We start from the raw sequence: 22,344 nt of genomic DNA, 5'->3' as shown, positions 1-22,344 counted from the left end.
GCGAGGGATTAGACACCTGCAGCTACGCTATGTTCGATGTCCTCTTCAATCTGACAATGATATCTCCATATTCCTGAACTCGAGATTGCTTAGGTCATCCCTACAAACTGTCTTAAGACTCTTAACGCACCAAGACATTAACTGATGAACACATTCCTCCAGAACATGACTCTGCAGTGAGAACCGTGAAAGAAGATAACATTTAAGGACAGCTTGTTGGTTAGGAAGCAAGTCATTGTGATTGTCAGCATCACTCAGTTCATGTTAATCCATCAATCAATCAAGCAAAGTTTGTTTCTCGAGCACTTTACAACAACACTCGGCAGACCAAAGAGCTCTACATAAAAACCCAAGATCCATGACTTTATACAAACCGTCCCCCCATTTGCACTTTTCATCCAGTGCTGCACCAATTTGGAGACGATCCGGCCAAGCTTCCGGCAGACAAACACGGGTTACGGAAGGGCAAATCATCTTTCCGAGTGAAAGAGCCATACGATACAGAGAGAGAGAAGAGAGAGCGAGGGAGGACTTGTGATTCCGAACGCATACAAAGCGACCGGCGCTGACTGCTCCTGTCTCGCCTCCCCCCGCGGTTTCAAAAGCCGGATGGTGCCACTGGAGCATGTCGGATGACTTTAAGGTACTGAAGCAGCTTCCCAATTTCAAATGATGTGAAAGTCTCCGCCGAGCTACGTGCGCGCACCGCTATGAGAGCGATGTTTTAAAAGGAGAAAAGAAATGGGGAAAGGGATTCAAACAGCCCGTTGTTACTGGATCTTAATCACACCTGGAGAGTTGTGCGTGGACTTGAGCACATACAGGGTCTACGTATTACCTTGCGATTTGAAGTGTGAGGTTTAGCCAGCACCCCTGCAAGGTTGCTTGGTTAATAGTACCGTGATGGTGGGGAACCTGAGCACCCAGAAACGGGACGAGCACGCTGGCTCTGCAAAGACAAACCCATTCGGCCTCAGAATCAAAATCCATGACCTTGTTTGTGTCGAAATGTCCATACTAGTATTCTCTTTAAAGGGTATGCTGCATTTTGAAGAGTATTCGTACAAAACAGAAGAACCGACAGAACGAATCACGAACATCACGAACACTCTTTTAATCGTTTGTTGATACATTGTTCATGAATAAACCAGTTAAATAAATGGTTACGGTGAAAACTCCCTAGCGTTAGCTTCGTAAACGATCGAAAGCTTCCCCTCTTTGGCAAAGAATGGTAAAAATCCGAGCCGTCTTTCTTCAGCAATGTAAAATCCTTCTTCTGTGAAACTTCTCTGGCTAATATTTACTGGCTACACCGAACACCCCTCACCCCAATTCTGCCAGTCAAGCCACAAGCCCCAGACAATCGAACGCTTCCTCCTCGTCAACTCTGATCACAGCCTCACACCTCTCCGAGAGCGGACAGATTCATCGGCTAATCAACACGAAAGGGGCTGACACTGGAGGCAGCGGGGGCGGTTGGGTTCATGGAAGGAAAGGGGAGAGGTCAGTGGTATGGAGCTCTCCTCATGCAGAAATGTCTTTGGGTTGTTAGCCACTCGCACATTTTGGAAAATCCTGATTCCTTTGATCATTTCTTGAACTGTTGAGGCACTTCGATTAGCGCTCCCTGGTCCGAGGTCCAGGCCCGAGTAGTTTTGCTCTCAAAAATGACTTTACGGGATTTCGCTCTCATTCGTTTCAATCCAATATACTGCGGGGTCTGTGTCTTTCAGTCGCACTGGAAGGTTATTGTAAACGTGGGAAAAAGTTGCCAGGTTTTGCATCATCGTCGGAGCTGGAGCAGATTCCAGTTATTTGCGGGTCAAAAAAAAAAAAAAAAATGCCTGGAATTACAATGCACAGACGCTAGAATATGCTCTTGCTAGTCATGTTCAGAAGGGAAGGGAATTCGGGCGCAAAGACGACCACACCTGAGGAACGTTTTGAGCTTTTGAGACTGGGAAGTGCAGGATTGCTCGCTAATAAGAAGACTATAAGGGCTAATTGTACCACGCAGACTGGAAATAAAACTCGAAATGAGGCAGCGTTTTTTTTCCGAAGCAAGAGCTGCACGTTGAAGTCTCCGAGCAGCCCCCTCGTTAGCATAAACGGTCGCGCCGCTTCCGAGCTAAATTGAGTTTTTCGCCGTTCCACCTCATCTATCTGTTTGTGCTAATTGGATAAATGTGTAGCTCTTTTCATTACAATATTTTCCTCTCCCTCCTCGTAAACAGATCGTGCGTCTTCCCCGAATCGATGCGTCGCCTAATGACCTCGTGCCTGAAGGTGGCAGTGGGATTTACGGCTCCGAGCCCGGGGAGCCGAGTCACGTTTTTAAACACATCCAGGAGCGGAGGCGAACGGAGAAGACTGGAATGTGAACGTGGTTACAGGTCACATTCGGAATAAGGATGTTAATAAGGTTAATAATGAATAAGGACGAGACCTGACCAGCTGCAGTAATCCAAGACACGACGTTCTGTTCCGTCATCTAAAAACTACCAGGAAGAGTAGACTATTTTCCTCGAAGTCTACAGACCGTCACTGGATTTGCTCCGAACTGTTCCGCACTGAGGCCTCTTTTCAGGAATGGGATTCATGTTCAGGGAAATGGGCTAAAGAACGGTGTGAAGTGGCTTTTTCTCGGCCAGCTGAAGCCGTGTCCAATACAGAGAGTAGCGTGGCGGGTCTTCTGACTGCGAGCGAAGGCAGAGGAACCAATTGGATACCAGGCATGTGAGCGTCATGAGGCTGCGGACTGGATTCCTGAGAGTTAAAATTGTCAATTTGGAAACTAAATTGTCGGAAGTTGACTACAATTTTTGGAGAAGTGCTTTGAAAAGAGTGATTGTGGATTGTTGGGTGGCCCCATGGAATCTTTGGATCTACGAATGGAGCTGTGGGACACACTGAACTTTTGGAATGTCTGGTCTGGTGGCTGAGGCTGCTGCACATATGGCGGGTCACTGTTCTGTCCCCAGCCTTGTGCTCCAGTCCTGGCCCCCGACAATCTGCTTTACCCTTCTTTAACCCAGTGCCAACAAAGCTAAGAACAAAGAGAATGCGGCTTTTGATAATTTGGTTCATGAGCTGGACATTTCCAAACCGACTTCAGCTTAAAGAAGAAATTAATGTCTTCCACTGAGGGCCCATTTATTCCTCGAAGTCCAGACTCCACATAATGAGTCCGCAATCCTCCCTGACCACATTTTGTTTAAGAATTTCATTTCAATTTGCTAAACTGCACAACCCTGACTGACAGCATTCACAAGATTGTCAGAAATTTGAAATCTCTCGGAGCAAAAATGGAGGCAATAAATGGTTTACTTTGCATAAGACAGCAGCGTCTTTGAGTCGCTGACATCCCGCATGCCCACGGAAAACTACAAAAATTCAAATTATTACAAATCACACGAGAGGGCACTAATACTCCTCTCCCTCCACTGCGTCGTAATAGCTTTTTTTTTGCAAGGACCGGACGCTATGTCAGTCTGAGGCGAAACCAAATTAAGTCTGGTTTTACTTGGGAGAGTCTCGGAACTTGATTCGCCGCACACTCCGCCGCTCATACTTACAGTTGACGTGACAGTTTAATATAGCCGCGGGCGCGCAGGCGAGACGCTACGGGAGCTCTTTTGGTACAAATCACATTACGGGGCCCGTGTTTGTCCTTCTGTCTCCTGTGGCTGAGCGATACGGAAAGCACGCGTTACAGGCCCCCTGATTGAATTTGAATTTGCATAAAATTACATCAAACGGCGTCGGCGGGGAGAAAGGTCAGGGAGACGGGAGCGAGCGGGGTCTGCAGACGGCCGCTTTGAGATCTGACATCGGGCTAAACGCAAGATCCGGAAATATAATGGAGGTAAACATCTTATTAAAGGGGGACGCTGCAGGTTTTTTTTTATTTTTTATATGATGATAATGATATATGTACCAATATCACAGATACCGGATTGTTTTAAATTGTTTTTAAAAAAAATTTGGCTGCAAAATGACAGCTCTCAGATTATTAACGTGGCATGTAAACATAATCTGATTAGCTGATATTCATATCATCTGATTTATTTCTGATCTTTCACACGTGGGCATGAACTAAAGGAAAATACAGCAAAACAAATGTGACAAATACAAAGATCAGAAGACATTATAAAAAGACTTCATCCATGAAATAAATCTTCCACCCTGAGTGTTGTGAGTGATTATTTCCTGGTTCAGTCGTCCTCCTTCTCTTCACCTGCACATTTTTTAGAAGTTGAAGCACAGCTATTGAAGCCAAGCTGACTGAGTTTGAACCCGAGACCTTTGAGTTTTCTGTTTCCCATCCGCTACCAAACCCCTGGCCTGACTTCCTTCATGTACTAGACACTAGGGAAGTCAGTCTGGACCGCCTCGGTTGAGCCGGATCAAATCTCCAGCCAAATTTGGCCGGACCAATCGCAGTCCAGGAGGCGGGTGTTGGTGATGCGTCACTCAAGGTATCCAGGAGTTTGGTGTGCTGCAACCAAGAGCGTTTTTGGATAGTTAACTTTGCAACAGACGTGGAAAAAGTAGGACTTTCTGCGGATTGTATTTTTCGGAGGAGAAACCGGTGCAGACGCTGAAGTAGCTGCTTCAACACTTTGACTTTGAATCCTGACGGGAACGCAGTAAGTGCCTGATTTAATCGATGTGATATGCAGCGGTTTCACTCTGTGTTGAAATGTAATGTGTGATATTTGAAGCTTGTATTTTGAAGTCTTGTCGAGAGTTGTGTCGGATTCTTCCTGTGTTGTGGCCGGGCTTTGTTCCAGACTAGTCCTGGTTCAGACGCAATGATTTAATGTTGGTCTTGATCTAGTTCAGTTCTGTTCAGACCCACAGTTTTGTCCTGTCAAGGAATACAGAAATGTGACACTAATGCTATGGACACCGCTTTGACTCCAAATCCACACATGGAGGCACAATCATTCTCCACCTGGTTCTGCAGGTGGGCCTGATTGAAAGGAGAGGCATGGAGATCTTTCAGTTGTTCAAAAAATGCAAACCTGCACTGGCTCATGTAGAACCTGGAGTTTTGGATTCTCTGATTTCTGAGGATCACATTTCTGGGTTATCTGATTATTCTGACCATGTAAACGTAGCGACTGAATCAAATTTCTTCATTAGAAACACACATGTGGACGAAATATCCACGTCAAAGACACCAGGGTTGGTTGTTGTCGGATTTCTCGTTCAAACGCCCAAAAGACAAGGGCATAGTTTGAATATTTTAGTGATACTACAATTACTTTTTCCCCCAAATAATAGTCCAGTGAAGCAGAGCAGCTGGGCATGCCTTAACAAGAAATGTAATTAAATCAGAATTTGGGCCGGCGTTGTCATAGTGACTGGGAGCAATTTGTAAACGCCGCACTTTCCCAACCTGGTGGGAATCCTCCTGTCACGCACCCCGGGCTCTGAAGAAAGGATTGGATCGGCTGACGTTTCAGGCACGTCCAGATGTTTTGATTGATGTTCATCACTGATACGACAATGGATCAATCGTATTATTGTTCCTGCACACTTAGGCGCATCGAGGTCATGTTCGCATTCTACAGCGAAGGTTATAAATCGATATCTTTGAGTTCCCCGTCTTATCCTCTCCACCTGCAGCGCCGCCGGGCCTTGTTGTTGGTGAACGTGTAGGCACTGACTGACGTGAAATTGCGCGCCTAATTGCCCGCCGAGTGCGACTTTTGTTGGAAAAATTGTTTATACTCGCTCAGGATTGACAGCTCTAATTGTCATTTGGAAGTCTTTCTTGTCAAAAGATAATTATGATTTACTACGGCGGGTGCTTCGCGGAGGAAAGTTGGCCCTTAAAAAAAAAAGAAGTTCCCATTTCGAAAGTCTCGAAGAGTTCTTTGAATGTTGAGTCATCCTTCAGTCAAGCGGAGGAGGTTTCTTCTCCTTTCATTTTAAAGTAAAGGAAAGCTTTGTCTGGCATTGCAGCGCTCAGATTGCCTCCATTGCTAACCTTAGCTTGCACATTGGAAGTCAAAACAATGCAAATAATGCCTGTCTTTTGACCTGATGCGTAACTTTGCTTGGAGCGAGACATCCTAGGAGATCTTTGCAGTAACTGTGTGTTGCATTAGGTCCTCTTTCAAATGTTGTATCGTGATCCATTGCAGGAAATAGCATTATTGTTGTGGATTATTCATATATAGTTTAGTTCCTCATCTTATAACCTGCAATGTGTAGTGTGGCTTTAAAGGTCAGATGACTATTCCAGGCTCCATTGCTTTGTAAAATGTACATTCTCACGAAAAAATCCATCTTGAAAGTTTCGGGCTGAAACAATCAGGCTCAAATCATCAAGTTCTCGCATGAGTCGGCGGGTTTTACAATTGCCGACCACAACTGGCACTTTAAACAATACTAATCTCAGTCTCACAAGCACAAATGATATTCGCGAAGACTACATTTCTGGCGAGGTATTGATATTCGTCTGTGATTGGCTAGAACGAGATGGCCCAGATCCAATCAGCAGCTTATATACCAGCCTGTCGAAGCCTTTCCAGATTGCCATGACTGTGCACCGTATTACCCATCTGCCTTTTGCCAGGTTTTAAAATAATGTACCTGAAAATACGCTAACACATGCCAGTGTAGTTGCAGTTTCACCAAATGTAACTTCGGAATCGGTAACGTGCAAGAGAATATGACTATGAATAGGATCATAACAAGTTTAGTGAAGACATCTAACCTATAAATGTGTGACGTTTATCGGAGTGAGGCCTGGTGTTTCCAGGCAGAGGAGGACAATGCACAAATGAATAGGATCTGGCATCATAATATACATAAACAGTTTGAAAAAGCTGATTCGGCGTGATACAACCCCTTTGCGTAGCATTGCATTCCAAAAACGATTGCTTGTTTTGGTTTTAGCGCTATTCCACCAACCCCCCCCCCCACACCCAAACGACCAGCCGTCGCTCTGGAGTTCTTAAGTGAGCAGAGCGTTGCGTGCCTACAGTCTCCAAACAAGGCCCTTTCAACAACCCGCGCGGGGAGATGAAAAATCCATAGCCAGTGCGTTCTATAAGAGGAATAGACACTGGCTGGGAGTGTAGCGAGCGGCAGCAGACAGGATGGGGGAGGCAGTGGGGGTGGGGAGGATGATGATGTGGGGCTGTGGGGGGGGGGGGGGGGGGTAGTGGGCGAGCGGAGGGGACTGCCGTATGCGAGAAAGCATCTGGGGCCCACCGAGGATTACATAACGGACCTAGACGCGCGTGCGTTAGCGTGCAAGCGCCACCGCGACACGCCGGGCTATATATAAAGTGTGCACTGTGCAGGTATGGGAGTCGGCGTGGCTTCTATAGCATCAAAAGAGCCACTATGGCCAATCTTAAAGAAAGTCTGAAAGATCCGCAATAGTATTATTATCCGCAAAGCATGCACTTTTTTTTATTTGCACCTTCATAGAGCACTTTTTTTTCTCTTGTTTGCCAACCCCTGTTCTATAGCGATGAACAGGGCCGTGGGAAGATATTTTGGCTAGGGGGTGCTGAGAGACAAGATTGCCCCAAAAAACGCTAATTCTTTGCTTATTTCCTATTTATTTAATATTGCTTGTAATGCATAGACGATCCACCAGGGGGTGCTGTAGCGCAAAATACAATTGTTAAATATTTTAAAGTGCACTTGACAAGTTACAAAAACATAGAACACTTTTAAGATTTTGTCACGAATTTAACCCAATTTGCCATTATTTGTTTCTTCCTTTCACAGTGCACTAAATCAGTGTTTCCCAACCAGGGGTACTCGAGGACCTAGCAGGGGGTACTTGGAACTATTTCAGATTGAAAAAAGGGGAACATGTATGAATTTTTGGTTTATTTTGACTGCAACATTGTCCTTTTTCTTCCAAATACCACTTTTAAGTAATTACTTTCTAAATAAACTGTAACACCCTTGAGGTAGGGGGTACATGGTTGACTACTGAAAGACCAAAGATACAAAAAACGTTGGGAACCTCTGCACTAAATGACAACACACAGTCGGAAGCGGCACACTTGCGTCCAACAGCTTTGCTCTGATTTACAGTGTGCTGACTTTGATTAAAAACCCATGTCATAAAACCGTCAGAGTAACCTTAAAAAGACACTATTTCTCAGTTGCTTGAAGGCGATTCATAGTGTGTTATGTTAGACCGATATAAGTTTATCACAGGAGATAAAGATTCATTTTTTTAATCCAAATACAGAGATATTTCCACGTTTTAAGGTGTCCCTCGGTGTGGACGAACGATCTGTTGGTGGAGTTTATGAAAGGATTCAGAAATACCAAGCACTAGAGGAAAAAGAAGCAGCTGAGATGAACTATGGAGGTAAGCTAACGTGGCTAATGTTAAGCTAACAGCATGAAAATCACCTCTTGCAACCACAGTATGTAGTTAATAATAGAGTTCGGGAAAGTCCACAGTTACCATGGAGATACGCCATCTTTGCAGCTGTTAGCATACATTTCCATAGACTAACATTAGCTAAAAACAGTATAAAAAGTGGAGAAAAAAGCCGTGGAACTGCTCCGTTAGCTGCAGAGTTACTGCTGGTAAATACATCTAACACACTGTGGTGTCCAAGTGTTTTATTGTGAACAATAACTCCAGTATTTTAACTTTTAAAATCTACATTAGTTTACAATTGCTGCTAATCCCATGATGCTTAGCGATATGACGTCACATTCCCGAACTCTATACAGTGTCTTTGTTCAATATTAACACAGCTCGCCTTCAGGGGCAAGATCATAGTTGTTTGTCTTTTTTTACTTAGCATAGTTTTGTTCGCATGCTCGCTGTATTTTTGCTATAGCCGTTAGCATTAGCCATCAAACATGACAAATTAGCAACAATCCAGATGTTTTCAGCTGGTGTCAATCCTCAACCACATGTAGGTGAGGTCAAAGCCTCATAATAAATAAATAAATCATTGATGAATGTACAGACCTTTGGAGATTTTTACTTCAGATACAAATTAGCGAAAAGTGTCCAGTGAGCTAAATGCTAAATCAAATGCAGTAGGCACTCAATGGCCACTAAACATAATCTTATACGATGTTAGTGATTAAGAAACCACTGAAATTCTATAAATGCCATGAAAAGGACCAAACATACCTCACCATAGATTAGTGGGGATAGAAATATTTAAACAGGCCCGGGATTGGACGGCTAACTGGAACTGGCTCAGATAGCTAAAGGCATTTCTATGATTTTTATGAGGCGAGATGGTGTGACATGCTAGCACACAAACAAAGTCACTGCATCATTTCTTCATTGGTTTACATAAGCTAACAATACATATAGTCATTTACAAATCACTGCTTTTTCTTTTTGTCGTCGTCGTGCGCTGACAGCTTGTAACCAGTGAAGTGAAATCCCGACTCCATCAGCCCCCTCCCGCCCGACTGCAGTCCTGAGGAGGAGGCTGGAGCTAACCGGACTGTGAAACACTAAACCCCACAGCGGACGGAAAGTGCGTGCCGTGCAACTTACTCCACCTCCTCCCAGCGCCCGACATCCCCATCCGTGACTGAACATGGAGGATGTGTTGCCGAGCGCAGTGCAAAAAAGTCAACATGAGAGGGGCCGGGATGCTAAGATTCAGAATGACAGCGGTCTGATGTGCAAAGTGATGAAGATGGAATTAAAGATGACATGTCTGGGTGGTTGCATGGATATCAGAGTTGTTTCTGTGTTATGGTATGCACTGCAAAAAGTATTTAACTAGATCAGTATAAACATCTCAATTTGAGTATAATAATCCAAATTTTAGTTGTTTTGACTAGATTATTTCACTTGTTCTGAGATGTTTCTGACTCGTTTCGATACGTTTCGTCCTTATTTCAGGTCATTTTCTTTGCCTATGGGGTAAGAAAATTGGTCTTATCTCATTGGCAATTTTACTTTCTTATTTCAAGCGAGATTTACCCCAGAACTGGTCTGAAATGTCCTCAAACAAGCAAAGGAAACTTGGTCCGATCAGGAAAAGTGTCTAAATGAGTGAAAAACCCCTCAAAGCAAGATACATTTCCTCAATTGAAGTCATTTAAGACAATGCTTGATATTTACTTTTTGTAGTGTGTTATTTCTATTTAAACAGGGACCAAAAAGGAAAGTTGCATTCTACCAGCTTATAGGAAAAGTGCTGATATCCATCGGGATGTTAATGTTACAGTACAAAAGTGATTCTAAATGTGGATGAGAACATTTTGACATCATCCGTTACATACCTTTAATTCAAATGCGATACAATTTATTCTCACAAATCCACTCTCTCATCATGCAGTTATTGATCATGCAGAATCTGATATTTTTTGGTTAAATGCGGAAATGTTTTGAAAGTAGTTCATGAAATAACCTCCGCTGGCAGAGTGTTCCACTGAATCATTGCGATTACAGAGAAGCCTGATTTACTGAGAGCGGTTCTACATTTTGGGACGCTGCGTTCTCCTCGAGAAGCCGATTGATGCATTTTATTAGTACATAAAGTTATATGTTGTCTCAGGACATGAATAATTTTAAAAAGTAAGCAAACATTAGCATATGAGAATCTCATACTTGTTACAATGGTGATCTCAAGCGCATGTTACTACATTGACTCAAGTGCTTCTAAGTTTCTTCACATGATTTTTGAAAGTTAAGGTGCACTGCAAAAAGTATTTAACTAGATCAGTATAAACATCTCAATTTGAGCATAATAATCCAATTTTTTGTTGTTTTGACTAGTTAAAAACATCTTGGGCATTTGTCCTAGATTATTTCACTTGTTCTGAGATGTTTCTGACTCGTTTCGAAACGTTTCGTCCTTATTTCAGGACATTTTCTTTGCCAATGGGGTAAGAAAATTGGTCTTGTCTCATTGGCAATTTTACTTTCTTATTTCAAGCGAGATTTACCCTAGAACTGGTCTGAAATGTCCTCAAACAAGCAAAGTAAACTTGGTCCGATCAGGAAAAGTGTCTAAATGAGTGAAAACCACTCAAAGCAAGATACATTTCCTCAATTCAATTTAAGCCATTTAAGCCAAAGCTTGATATAGTGTGGGGTCCAGAGTCACACTTACATTTGTTTTTTTTTGCTAGCAATACAAATATTTGGATAATTTAAGTGTTTGCCCGTCAGCTACTTTTAACACTTGGATCCCACAAAAACCCTTTTTCCCCCCCCCACGTGGTAATGAACCGGTATCCAGGGTTTTCCTGAGTATGAAATCCCATTTGGAATTGCAGTGTCACGACAACGCGACTGAGTAATGAACTGGACGGATTCCAAAGATCCGGCTTCCGGCGGACTGCCATAAATCCCTCCCTCTGTCCCGGGACGGTCCACAACCTCCCGTGTGCACAGTCGGACTCCCCCCATCTCCAACCCCACCCCCCCCCCAGCAGCAGCAGCAGCGGCGGTGGTGCACGGGGGACCTGGCCCAGCCGCGCGTGATGAAGGCCAGCCAGGCGAGAGGGCTGTAGGACGCTCTGCGCGCTATGGTCACTATAGGTAGCACATATGGGACTGTGTTACTAAATATAGCGCGCCGGTATGCTTCAACTGTATTTAAATTATGAAGTCTGCCAAGGGGAGACTGCAGGCGAAACTTCCACCTCGAAACACATACTATCTGCACTATAAGCTGGTTAATCATTGCTCTTACTTAATGTTTGTCCCTCGATTGAAATGGGAACTCCTACCGACTTGTATTTTTGAAGAACGATTTGTCAATATCTATTTCCGAGCCTGATTTATCACGCTTTGAACAGCCCAAACAAAGCCAACAGTTTGAGTCAAAGTTTGTGCTTGTTCAAAGACAAAACAAGACATCCAATATTCCCTCTGACAAGATCTTACACAACCAACTCTTAGTAGCAACCATTTCAAGTAGGCCTTGACGACTGGAAATGTTTCTTTCAATATTTATCTCCTATAGAAGCATAGAAAGATCTGAATGTGTAAAAATGACTGTTGTTTTGGTCATGTAGCTTTATTAACACATTGAGTGCCAACAATCAACACCATTTTTTATGATATTTGTAGCGCCACAGCGTATTCTATGTTATATCTATAGACACATGCTATGGCTTCTTTGAAAGCTGAGACTCTTAGCTCTCCGTAGGTGAAAACAGTTTAATTCTATGTGCCTCGGTTCCTGAGAAATCCAAAGCTAAACAGAGGCTAGTTTGATCAAAATCGCATATTTTTTTCTAGAAACTGCGATAACGGGGGTTTAATGCAACACACTTCTTTCTGATTAACTCCTCTCTCCTCTCTGGACAGAAACTAACGATTTGTGAAGAGGCAAATGCCTAAATATTGACTACTACTAAACATTGTTGACATGTTTTGAAACACCGCGTGTTATCGATCTCTTTTTGTGCATTTAAACAGCCTGGTTCTCGGATTGAAGACTTTAACAGGATGTTTCTCAGCCGTCCTTGGACCAATTTTGACCATTTAAAAACTCAGAGAAATGTTAAAATCTCAACTGTTTCGATCTTTCGATTGGAAACCGCTCTGCAATTTATTCCATTTTTGGCACTCAATGTATTAAAGGTTTGCTCATCTATAGTAAAGCATTCAAAAGTCTCTCATTCAGTCTGGCCTCAAATGTAAAGGTGTCTAAACGTGTCCAAGATGGAAATCAAGATCCAGTTCTTAGAGCAAGCTTGAAAAATGTCGGAGCATTTGAGAAAACATTGGGGAAACCCTTTTGTTTGAAGAATCAGATGCTTTACAGAACACATTTGGAGTGGTTTTAATGACACGGTTGGCAGGTTTTAAACATGCGTCCCCACGGGAACGAGACACTCAGCTCTCGGCAGCTTTTGCGACATCTACTCAATTCTGCTCATTCTTTCGTATTTGTTTTTGTCTTGTTTTGACAATCGCCTCTGATTTACTTCCAGAACGCACATTAGCACCATTTGAGGATTTATGAAGCCAAAAAAACGGCACCACAAGGCTACGGCTAAGCTAATCTTCCCAAAGGTTAACAGCTTGACCTACAGGAAATAAATTTCTTTCCCATAGACGGCGGCTAACGATAACGCATGGTGTTTTGAAATTGTCCTTTGGATCGCGCGGGCAACTTTTATCGGTCATACAGAGAGATAAATAAATCGCATCGCCCTCTTCAGCACGATTTTGCAAGAAGAGAATACTAAATATACAAGGTTTGTGTTTATATTTTATGGAACGTGCTGTGTTACAATGGTTTACTGACTATCAAATAATGCCCCCCCCTGTTTATTCTTGTAAAAATAATGACTAACGTAAGTTCTCTGCGCGTGAACAAAACGCTTGTCTGAGAGGCAAATGAGTCTGTGCGAGAACGACTGCCAGTTTACGAGAAGAAAAAACAAAACAACGCACAACAACCGGTGGGAAAAGCCGCCGAGATAACGAGCAACTTCTCCTCCACGCAACGTAACATTTGATTTGAACGGCTTCCACAAATAATGATCTCTCTCCCTCCTCCCTCCCTCTTTCTCTCCTCCTCAGTCTCCTCTCTCTTTTACTCTCGCTCTCTCGTCTGCCTCTGCTCTCTTTCTCCCCCTTCGTCTCCCCATCCATCCACAAATATTGATTCTATCCACTTCCTCTTCCTCCACTCTCTCTCTCTCTTTTCTTTCTGTCTCTTTCGACTTTCTCTCTCCGTCTTCTCTCTCCCCCTTTCTCTTCTCTCCATCCATCCATCCACCCACAAATAGTGACTCTCTCTCTTCTCTTCTCCTTTTCCCCTCCCTTCTTTCCCCCCCCATCCATCCACAGATATTGACTGGCTCTTCTCTTTCTCTCCACACTCTTTCTTTCTTTCTTTCTTTCTTTCTTTCTTTCTTTCTTTCTTTCTTTCTTTCTTCTTTCTTTCTTTCTTTCTTTCTTTCTTTCTTTCTTTCTTTCTTTCTTTCTTTCTCTCCCCCTTCTCTCACTCTCTCTCTCTCTCCCTTCTCTTTCTCTCTCCATCCACAAATAATGACTCTCTTCTCCTTTCACTCCCTGCACCTCTTTCAGTGTTCTTTCTCTCTTCATCCTCTCTCTACCCCCCTTTCTCTTCTATCTAGAAATAATGACTCCATCCCTTCTCTCCCCTTCTTTTCCCCCATCCATCCACAAATATTGACTGGCTCTTCTTTCTTTCTCACTGTCTTTTAAGTCTTCCTCTCTCCCTTCTCTCTCTCACTGTGCATCTCTCTCTCTCTCCATCCACAAATAACTCTTTCTTCTTTCACTCCCTGCACTTCATTCATTCCATGCTATTTCTCTTTTCATCCGCTCTCTCGCCCTTTCTTTTCTATCCATCCTCCTTTCTCCCTCCCTACTATCCCCTTTCTCTCTCTCCCAAATATTGACTGGCTCCTCTCTTTCTCTCCACTTCTCTTCCTCCACATTCTCCCTTTCTCTTTCTTTCTGTCTCTTAAGTCTCTCTCTCTCTTCCTTCTCTCTCCATCCACATCTCCTTTCACTCTGCACCTCTTTCCATGCTCTTCCTCTCTTCATCCTCTTCCTCCCTTTCTCTTCTCTCCATCCATCCACAAATAATGACCCTTCCTCCCTCCCTCCCTCCCTCCTCCTCCCTCCCTCCCTCCCTTCCTTCCTTCCTTCCTTCCTTCCTTCCTTCCTTCCTTCCTTCCTTCCTTCCTTCCTTCCTTCCTTCCTTTATCCCTCTATCTCTTTTTTCACTCACTACTTCTCCCTTTTCTCCCTCCATGTCTTTCTCTCTCCATCCACGAATGACAGTCTCTCTCTCCTCCTCCTCATCTTCCTCTCTTTTCCCCTCCCACACCACATCTCTTCCTCCCTTCTCTCCCTATATCTCTCCCCCTGCTCTCTCTCTCTCTCTCTCCCTCCATCCCTCCCTCTCTCCCTGTTCTAAATCCAGCTTTCCTACTGTTTGTTTCCAAGTCGGAACAAGCAACTGCATTTGGGGATTTGGCAGCCCAGACAGCGGCATTTCGGCTCTGGCATTATTAGTCGCAATAATGGAACAAATACCAGAAGCCTCGCGTGTGCGCCATGTGTGTGGACCTACCCCGAAGAAGAAACAGTCTCTCTCCCCCAACCCCCCCTCTCTTCCCCCTTTATCGAAAAAAAAAAAAGGAACTCAATCACGCCTCCAAGACACAAGGGGGACATAGTCGTCACTCTTTCCGGGGCTACAACGTCCCCCCTATGTCACCGCATAAAAGTATCAAACTCCAAATTGTGCCCGGGGATACAGAAGGTCGGACTTCTTTTATATATTTTTTTCTTTTTTTTTTCTTTTTTACCAGCGAGCAACACATAGTAATTCTTGTTGTCGTTGGCAGTCGACGGAACGGTCGCCCCCAAACAAAGCGGCAAAGTGTGGGGACGGTTATAATCCAGGCATTTAGAACGCGAAAAAGGCAAAAGGAGGAATAACAAAGCGGTGTTCTCCCTCTTTGACACTGGAACGACTGTGTCTCTTTGCCCGGCCTTAAAATCGCTGGAATAGAGGGTAATTCTTGACATTTCACGGTCGGTTTGCTTCAGCTGAACTGCACTTGTTGAAGAGAGAAAGAGAGAAAGAACGCTCTCTGTACAAATTTAGGGGCAGATCCAATGTTGCAAAAATAATAGTCGTGCCCAATTGATCGCCATAGAATCAAGGGTGATGTACATTATCCTTGGCATGAAACAAAAGACTGATAAAATAACGCCCTACATGATAAATAATAGGGCGGTTAATGCTCTCGCTTCACAGCAAGAAGGTCCCGGGTTCGATTCCCACCTGGACGGGGCCTTTCTGCGTTTTCTCCCACTGGAAAAAAATCTTATCTTAGAAAAATTGCTTGAATTGTGCTAAATATGTCTAGTTCCATGGATAAGATTTCATTTTTTCCAGTGCCCCGTGTCTGCGTAGGTTTCCTCCGGGTACTCTGGTTTCGCCATACCACTAAAAACATGTACAATAGGCCAGGGTGAATGATGTGTGTGGGTGAATGTGCGGCGGTGGTCAGAGGGAGCGCTTTGGGCCCGATCGAGTCCATTTACAAAGTTTAGTCGGAGCGCCCTTCACTGGGAACACATAGACATGCTAAAAAACTGTATGCAAGAGTCGATTTTTACTGAACGGCATGCTAGCAAATCCACGGCACAGCGATAAACTATCTCTTTCGAATTCAATCGACAACGCAGCATAATCCCAAACTGTGTGAACGAAGCTAAATCCTTGTTCCGGGTTTGTTTTGGACAGCTGGCGGAGGTGTCTGGACTTCATTGGTTTCACCGTATGACGTTTTATCAAGATTGTGGGCGGGTGAGTTGCACGAGGCAGAGAGACTGAATATGCAGGATTACTGAAAGACGTTGGAATGACGAGGCATTTTTTGACGGGGTTGTGACATTATAGTCAGTCTAAAAGCTCAACAATGTGTGTGTTTCAACCGTTAGCCCTACATCTTAGCCAATAGCAAGTCATTCTCTCCATTCCACGGCCACTTTGCCAGCTGCAACACACTCCCAAGCTGAAAAATAACCCCTTTGCTCTCTAAATTTAGAGCCCCGATAACGCCAACCCCCCCCCCCCCATCCGTCGGTGAATCTTCGCGAGACTGCAGCCACTCCGCTCAAAGAAAACCTGACGTTTCGGAGCGCCTGTTCCATTTGCATTAGGTATTGATTTTGTTATGCGAGGCGGAGGGTGAAGGAGGGAGACGTGCCGCCTGGGCTGGAGAAAGAAAGCTCGATGTCGGCGCGGCGCAATATGAGCAGGAAAAATAAAATAAAATACATCGCCACTGACAGGGGGGGAAGGCGAGAGGATTTTTTTTTTTTTGAGACTTGTTATGAGAGGATGCGTTGGTGGCTAACAGTAGGATGCCAATTAGGATGCTTGGCCGAGACGAATGCATCCCTGGTCACGCACGGCTTTCTCTCTCTCTCTCTCTCTCTCTCTCTCTCTCTCTCTCTCTCTCTCTCTCTCTCTCTCTCTCTCTCTCTCTCTCTCTCTCTCTCTCTCGCCTGTCACCCCCCTCCCTCCCTCCCTCGCTCCTTCACCACCTCCTCTCCCTGCTTTCTGCCAGGCCTCCTCCTTCCTCGCGAGAGAGAAGAGGAGCTCTTATTTCATGCGTTATACCGGCATCATATTCCTAAGCAGTGATTCCCCCCCCCCCTCCTCCACCCCTTTTTTTTCCTGCCAGTCAAGTACATAATACACATCCACGGAATCTCCGACCGCCAACAACCACTTACACACCACATACATACCCAAGCAAGGTGGGTGAAGTGTCTTGCCCAAGGACACAGTGGCATCCTGCACCTATGGGGCTGGGATTTGAACCGGTAACCTTCCAGTTATAAGGCAACCTCCTCTCTCAACAACAATTTCACTTTAACTTCGTGAGGCTTAACCACGTAGCAAGGTTTTGGCGTAACATTTCTTTTTTGGCAAAGGAGTACCCCAAGGCTCCAACTTTGTACCGTCACTGTTTCCTATAGCTCGGGTACTTCGCCACTGATATTCTCTTGTCGTAAAGAAAAGATAGTTTGGTGAGTGGATTTCAAATTGGCCTGATGCGCCCCCTGTCATCAGTAGTGGGAATTGCAAGGTACAAAAACAAGCTTTCACATTCATCTTGCAGCATGCTAACAAATCAGTTGCACTGTGATGAGCATACTTTGAGCGCAGATTCTGGCTTTTAAAAATGAACGGGGTTGCACAAAACTTCACGAATAAAGCAAATTACTACTGCTCCAGAAACGAGGGAACAACATTACAGTATGGGCAAATGCTTGAAAAGGACGACTTGGCATAATGTCTCCCTTATTTGGAGAAAACTACAAAAGCAATCACTAAAACACTAGCACATCAATGTCGGTATCTTGGAAATGAATGAAATATGTCTCAGATGTCTTGTGAGATGTATATTCTCATCCGATAAATGTTTGATATAGCTGGAATAGACATTTATTTTCCACACGCCGCCACCGATGCTCAGCAAATTGTGGGTAACCGTCCACACAATCCTAATTAGCAACGTTCTGCTTCCAGTAAACATTTGAGTGGGTTCCTTTTGGCTACTATAGCAACTGCGCATCACTTAAACCACCACACATGCTTTTTTTCTTCTTCTTTTTTTCCAACTACTGCAAGTGCAAGACATGTCCATGCATCAGATTCCACACCATACTGAAGAGTTTGTGCTAATACGTGTTACAAAGCGATCTTTTTTTTGGGGGGGGGGGCGTTTTTTCGAAAAGCTATATAAAGAGGCAATTAGACAGCGCAGTAATGGCCGTGGAAAAAATGTGCCGGCTGCCCACGCACCCTCCACCATGTGCCCGCGTGGAGCCCCGGTGCACCTCCATCCATCCAACCATCCATCCATCCATCCTCCAAACCTGCAACCATCTCCATCACCACAGCGCACAGAACACCACATTGCTCCCCCCATTCTTTTTTTTTTTGCGCCGCGTAAAACACGACACGCGCTGGAGCTGTGTTCCAATATATATTATGGATAAGCGTGGGGAGTTTTTTTTCCCTTTTTTTTTTTTTCCTCCTCTCCACGTTGTCCGCGCAGCTCAGTAATCAGAGGGAAGTGGATGTATTATTCACGATTCAATTCGGTCCCTATTACGCGCGGTGGTGGAGGGTGGAGGGTGGGGGGAATCCACGGCGCTCCATCATCCCCAATCGCATTTGACATCTTTATTACGCGTCTGTTCCTCGTCTCATCCACTTTTTTTGCCGAGCGCACGGAAGACTTGTCACCCGGATGGGGAGACGTCTCTATACGCCACTCCACTCCTGTTTTATAGTCAAAGTAAGGGAAGGGGGTTTGGAAACTATTGGCGGACAGGCGCGCGATGTTTCCAACTACGATGCGTAATTAAAACAAGCTTTCGTGAGGTAAACACGGGCAGGTTTGCGTAAAAGTTGATTGGAATCGAGGAGAGGAGGATGAGGAGGAGGAGGGGGGGGCTTTACGCACGTACCTGCTGCCAGTTCTCCTCCAGCGACGGCATGGCGTTGAAGTAGCCGGTGTCGTGGACGAGTTGGAGCTCCTGAAAGATACTATGGTTCGCCAACACATCCATGTCTCGAAGCGCTCGGGTTTTTTTTTTTTTGGAAATGCGACGAGACGACAAAACGACAACAGGAAGAAAAAGAAGAAAAAAAAATGTGTATGTGTATATATATATCTGTTAGGAAATGATCCACAAGGGGAGAGGCGACGATCGGGATGCGGTGGACGTCCGGCGGGCAGCAGCGCGCATTATCGGGGAGAGATGCGAGGAGGTGATGCGGGCTCCATGCGTATCCACTGTTGCCAAAATAGACAGTGATACGGGGGACAGCCAGGGGAAGGGGAGGGGGGAGAGCAGAGGAGGAGGAGTCGCGTAATGGGGAGAGGGAGAGGCGTGGCTTTCGGAGTAGGGGATGGGGGGGGGTGCCGATCAGCCCCGCCTTCGCCCGGCCGTATACGGTGAAGGGGGGGCGGGTACGGAGCGATTAGGGCCCCGGCGGAGCTGCGGAGAGGGGGCCGGGTTCTGGAGAGTCCACGGGTGCGCGGTTGGCTCCGTCGCCTCGTCACTCACGCCGAATGCGGGGCGAGATAGGTGCGCTATTTATGGACGGGGTATATTAGATTTGGTTCGGAGGTTCGTGGGGCCAGTCCGGACGGAGAAGCCGCGGAGTAAACACCGGGGAGAGTCCACAAAGCGGGGCAGGCGGATAGATGGATGGATGGATGGAAGGGAAAGTCAATATGGAGATTGTGCGTCAGGCGCGCGCGGGGCGCAGGGACAAAAAAAACTACTGCTGAACATGGCGAGACCGAGAGGTGGAAATGAACTTTGTGAACCCCCCCCCCCCCCCCCCCCCATCTTTCGAATGATTTTTTTTTTAACTCTAAGTACACTACACAAAGTAAACATCAAGCATTGGCTTAAATGACTTGAATTGAGGAAATGTATCTTGTTTTGAGCGGTTTTCGCTCATTTAGACACTTTTCCTGATCGGACCAAGTTTACTTTGCTTGTTTTAGGACATTTCAGACCAGTTCTAGGGTAAATCTCGCTTGAAATAAGAAAGTAAAGTTGTCAATGAGACAAGACCAATTACCCCATTGGCAAAGAAAATGACCTGAAATAAGGACGAAATGTATCGAAACGAGTCAGAAACATCTCAGAACAAGTGAAATAATCTCGGACAAATGGCCAAGAACTTCTTAACTAGTCAAAACAACTAACATTTGGATTATTATGCTCATATTGAGATGTTTATACTGATCTAGTTAAATATTTTTTGCAGTGTAAGTCTCATTGTATTTCACGTTCATTGTGGAATACTTTTAGAACAAGGCTTTTTCTGTCATTTTGAAGCTTCAGAGTTAGTTTCTGTGGTATTATACCTCAGAGAGAACCTACCTAACCTACACTGGGATGATCTCTGGACCCAGTTCTCTCAGTGTCTGCTGTGTTTTGCAGTATTCTCAGTGTTACATGGCAGATCCCATGTGCCTTTGCACCTGATCTGACTGACCTGCCCTTCTTTGTGACCTCATCAGGTGCTTTTAAAAAAAAACAAAAAAACATTTGAAGGCACCTCTGTCAGTCATCATCATTCTGTAAAAGTATTAAAATCATGAAAGTAAGTTGTATGTAAGAGGACGACAACCCACCCCTGTCAGCCATTGTTTTGCTGTATCAGCATAATGGTTTGAGATTAGCAGGGGAAATGTGCGTTACATTTTACCTGAGAAACTATCATTTAATCTAATGTAAGTCGTGGTTTTCTGTGCAATAGTATTGGTAGAGTCTTTCCTCAAATTAATTTTTTCTATAGAATCTGCATGAACCTGTTTACAACCTTGACAACCACCATGTGGGATCAGGGAGGAAGTGGGTAAACACTGGTATGATCATTTGACACTTGTCTTATCCCTGAGTGGTCGAACTTTCGGTGTTACAACTCTCCCCATGTTACAACCATACTCTCCCCTCAACCATCTCCCCTATACACTGCAAAAAGTAATTAACTAGATTAGTATAAACATCTCAATTTGAGCATAATAATCCAAATTTTAGTTGTTTTGACTAGGTAAGTTATTTCACTTGTTCTGAGATGTTTTTGACTCGTTTCAATACATTTTGTTCTTATTTCAGGTAATTTTCTTTGCCAATGGGGTAAGAAAAACAGTCTTTTCTCATTGGCAATATTACTTTCTTATTTCAAGCGAGCTTTATCTTGGAACCAGTCTGAAATGTCCTCAAACAAGCAAAGTAAACTTGGTCCGATCAGGAAAAATGTCTAAATTAGCGAAAAACGCTCAAAACAAGATTCAATTCAATTCAAGTCATTTAAGACAATGCTTGATATTTGCTTTTTGCAGTGTAAGGTCTTCAATAATATCATTTATCGTGGTAGTTTCCTGCCTCAATGTATCAAACTTTAGTCCCACTCAAAGCAAACATACATGGTCACCATAAACCAGAGCATATACCTGGTTTATACCAGAGCATATACCTGGTTTATACCAGAGCATACGCCGTTCAAACTGAGGCTGTGACGTGAGATGAAACCTTTGATTCAACACTGACAGGAAATGCCATAAAGAGTAGCAAACATTTTAAATCTGCTGCCGTGTCCACCATGTTCTATCAATGAGAAATGAGTGAGTCAGAATCCTCTGGAACTTTCAGTCAATGTCATTCATCAAAGACATTAATAGAAATAGCTTTCCTCCATTAAATTGCTGCTTCACTGATAACTATGATTATTTCTTACTCCAGATGTTATAAGTAAAAGAGACTATACGGAGTTTAAAAATGTTAAAATTATGTATTTTCCTCCCCTTACATGTTCCAGCCAAGTCCTAAGATGCAAAATGAGCTCAGACCTGTAAAATCCTGCACTGTCACTGATAGACTTGTTACCTCAGGTCCGAATTGCCATCATGCACAAGCTTAATATAGAAGCTGCAGTTACACGTAAGACCTGAGGTGGCAGTAGTGAGGATAAAACTTGCATCTACAACTTGCATCTAGCCCCTTTAATAATAGTTCCCATAGATTATCTATATACAGTACATGCACACATTGAAATCCACCAACTCACATAACTTTGCATTGTTGTGTACATATATATATATATTATTGATCCCGATCCTGATCACCAAAGTCTGCCACACCGACTGATCGATGGCCGCCTCGCTCTCCTGATTAACTTCTCCACCGTTTCGAAAGCCTGAAGTTGTAGAAATCCCCCACATAATCTCCGGAATCCTCACTAAAACTGTCCTAAACCGGGACAAAGTTTGAAATATCCGTGTCTGCCCGGCCCGCCGTCCCTGTGCAAATCC

At 44.3% G+C, this 22,344-nt stretch overlaps 1 protein-coding gene across 1 annotated transcript in view; it reads right to left on the bottom strand.

Moving 5' to 3' along the window:
• Nucleotides 1-19,337, bottom strand: part of klf7a (Kruppel like factor 7a) — a 78,424-nt gene extending 59,087 nt beyond the window's left edge. The window contains exon 1 of the mRNA XM_079581530.1: nt 18,977-19,337. Coding sequence (XP_079437656.1) covers nt 18,977-19,078 — 102 coding nt within the window. The 5' untranslated portion in view covers nt 19,079-19,337. The remainder of the gene's footprint in view (nt 1-18,976) is intronic.
• Nucleotides 19,338-22,344: the final 3,007 nt, after the last annotated feature.

This window comes from Gobius niger, assembly GCF_951799975.1.
Source record: "Gobius niger genome assembly, chromosome: 23".
Taxonomy (NCBI): domain Eukaryota; kingdom Metazoa; phylum Chordata; class Actinopteri; order Gobiiformes; family Gobiidae; genus Gobius; species Gobius niger.
This window is presented reverse-complemented; position numbering and strand designations above follow the sequence as displayed.